Source organism: Lolium rigidum, chromosome 3 (genome assembly GCF_022539505.1).
Source record: "Lolium rigidum isolate FL_2022 chromosome 3, APGP_CSIRO_Lrig_0.1, whole genome shotgun sequence".
Classification (NCBI taxonomy): Eukaryota; Viridiplantae; Streptophyta; class Magnoliopsida; order Poales; family Poaceae; genus Lolium; species Lolium rigidum.
Genome location: NC_061510.1, coordinates 92,426,729 through 92,429,002, shown reverse-complemented (window position 1 = coordinate 92,429,002; position 2,274 = coordinate 92,426,729). Strand labels below are relative to the sequence as shown.

Sequence of the window (2,274 nt, the reverse complement as noted above, 5' to 3'; positions counted from 1 at the left end):
TTTTGTTTAGGCAATTAGACAATAATATTATTTCTCGCATAATCCTTAAAACCATAAATGTATTTCTCAGTCATTTTTAATAACCGACTAAAGATGCTAGTTCAAAGAACAAACAATTCACCGCTTCAAGTTCATCACACGAAATGCAGTTTTATCATAAATGTCTTGTATTTTAGCCAAGTTATCTGTAGCGTGCATTGAATTAGGAAGTAGTTTTCTTGACCTGTTGTGTGTGTTTGTTCATGGTTCTAAAAGAGGAATACCCAATGGATGCACCTTCTTAATCTTAAATTATGACCACTGGAATCACGCAAGTAGATACAACACGTGCTCGGAGGCACGGGGATAAAACAAAGCAATCTAGCTCTCTCACTCTCACTCACTTACTCGTGCGGCTAAGCCAATCACGTGATTATCACTTACTACTACTAAAACACAAATACCACTATTACGCACGTTTACGTTACGACGGCAGCAACAACGGCTACAAACAAATAGAGCACTCGACGGCGCGCGAGGCATGGAATCGGACGCCGGACGGAATGGAGAGGCGGCGGCGCAGTGTGGGACGATGAGCTCTCAAGAGGAGGTGGCGACACGCGGCTCCCAGATGAAGAGTCGGCCGCTGAGCTGCCCGCAGCGGCGCATGTGGTTGAGGACCTCCTGCTTGCTCCGGCGCTGCCTCGTGGTCATCAGCACCTTGCCCTCGCCCGGCGGGGCGGTAGTGCCGTAATCCTCCGGCAGCGGAGCTGTGGCGCTGAGAGCTGAAGGCTTATTGGGCGGTGCAGCGCCGGCGTCGTTGATCTCGGGGGCGTTGACGGGCTCGGCGCCAACGAACTTGTTGATGACGAGCGAGGAGCGGTGCACCCGCGGTCCGCTGTTGTGCGCCTGAGGCTGCGTGCTGACCTTGACCTCGACGACGGTGCCCCTGTCCACGACCTGGACCTCCTCCTCCTCGGTTTCCTCCTCGGCCTCCTCCTGCTGATCGGGTTCCTGGTCGACGGTGTTCTTCTCCTCGTCGTGTTCGGCGGCCGGGGCGGCGGTGTCGGCGAAGGAGAGCAGCAGGCGCCCGCCGCGGCGCTGCGCTCGGAACAGAGTGTTGGAGAGCACGGGGACGGCCTCGACGACGAGGCGGCCGTCGCGGCGGTGCTGCCTCATCTGCAGAGACCCCACGGTGCGGCGCGCCAGGGAGGGCAGCGGTGGCGGGAACGTGCGGGCCGGCGCCGCGCGCGCGGCCACCCCGTTGGCGCCGTCCTCGCAGTCGGCGTCGTCGTCGGAGCCCGGGCAGGAGCGGTCGGCGTCGGAGAAGCCGTCGGAGCCGGTCTCGGAGCCGAGGCTCTCGGTGCAGACCTCCAGGCTCTTCTGGGTGAGCAGGCTGGAGGAGCCGCGGCGCACGGGCGCGGCGTGCACGTACGGCGCCTGCCTCGGGGCCGCCGCTGGCTTCTGCGACTGGATCATGTTCCATATGTCGTCCCTGTCGGCCGGGCGCTGGTCGGCGCCGGCGCCGCCGTGGTCCGCCTCCTGCAGCGGCACGGCCTGCTCGGCGGCGGCGGCGACGGCCTTGCTGGCGGCGTCGGCTGCCTGCTCGACGTGGCATGGCAGGCGCTGCTCCGCGGTCTGGAAGGCTGTGAGTGCCATGTCTGCTGGAGTCGTCGCAGGTAGCGTCAAAGGTTACAGTAGCAAGAAGAGGCCGCACAGCCGTGCAGTGGTAGCAGTGGTAGGAGAGTGAAGGTAGCTTCTACGGTCAGAGTTGCTTGCTGCTATCGCGTGAAGTGTACGTGCGTTTATATCTGGTGGCTTGAGATCGATCGAGAGAGAGAGAGAGCAAGAGTCAAACCAAACCGGGAGCGTGCACGCGGCGGCGCTATATAAGCGGAGGCGAGCGGCTTGACAGGGTGTGAAACGAGTGGCGGCGGTGGACGGCGGGGAGATAAGCTTGGTAGACTCTAACCAGCGTCTCGATTTCGATCTGATTTGAAAACTTCTCTCTTCTACGTACACTGACTCCTGTTTTGGCTGCTGAGCTTCACAGCTGGGATTTCTGGGGGAGGTCACACGATGAGAAGTGGGAGAGAGGGGGCGGGGGTATTTGTAGGAGCGGCGGGAGGGGGGCGGCTCCTGCGCTGCGCTCGGGGCTCCGCCGCTGCGAACCACACATCCCACTAAGCATGGAGGGAACAATACTTTTGACGCCGGCGAGGGACCCTCCATGACATATGCGCACTCCACTGGGAAATTTCGGGAAAACAAAAGATATACGTGCGAGTGAGACTT

The 2,274-nt window shown here is 59.9% G+C and overlaps 1 protein-coding gene across 1 annotated transcript; it reads right to left on the bottom strand.

Moving 5' to 3' along the window:
* Nucleotides 1–260: 260 nt before the first annotated feature.
* Nucleotides 261–2,044, bottom strand: LOC124697543. The gene has a single exon (XM_047230120.1). It carries the CDS (start codon nt 1,636–1,638, stop codon nt 580–582), a length of 1,059 nt encoding a protein of 352 aa, XP_047086076.1. The 5' UTR covers nt 1,639–2,044; the 3' UTR covers nt 261–579.
* Nucleotides 2,045–2,274: the final 230 nt, after the last annotated feature.

Excerpts from the sequence above, each read along its gene's own strand:
- LOC124697543 (XM_047230120.1), bottom strand. The coding sequence starts at position 1,638 with ATGGCACTCACAGCCTTCCAGACCGCGGAGCAGCGCCTGCCATGCCAC.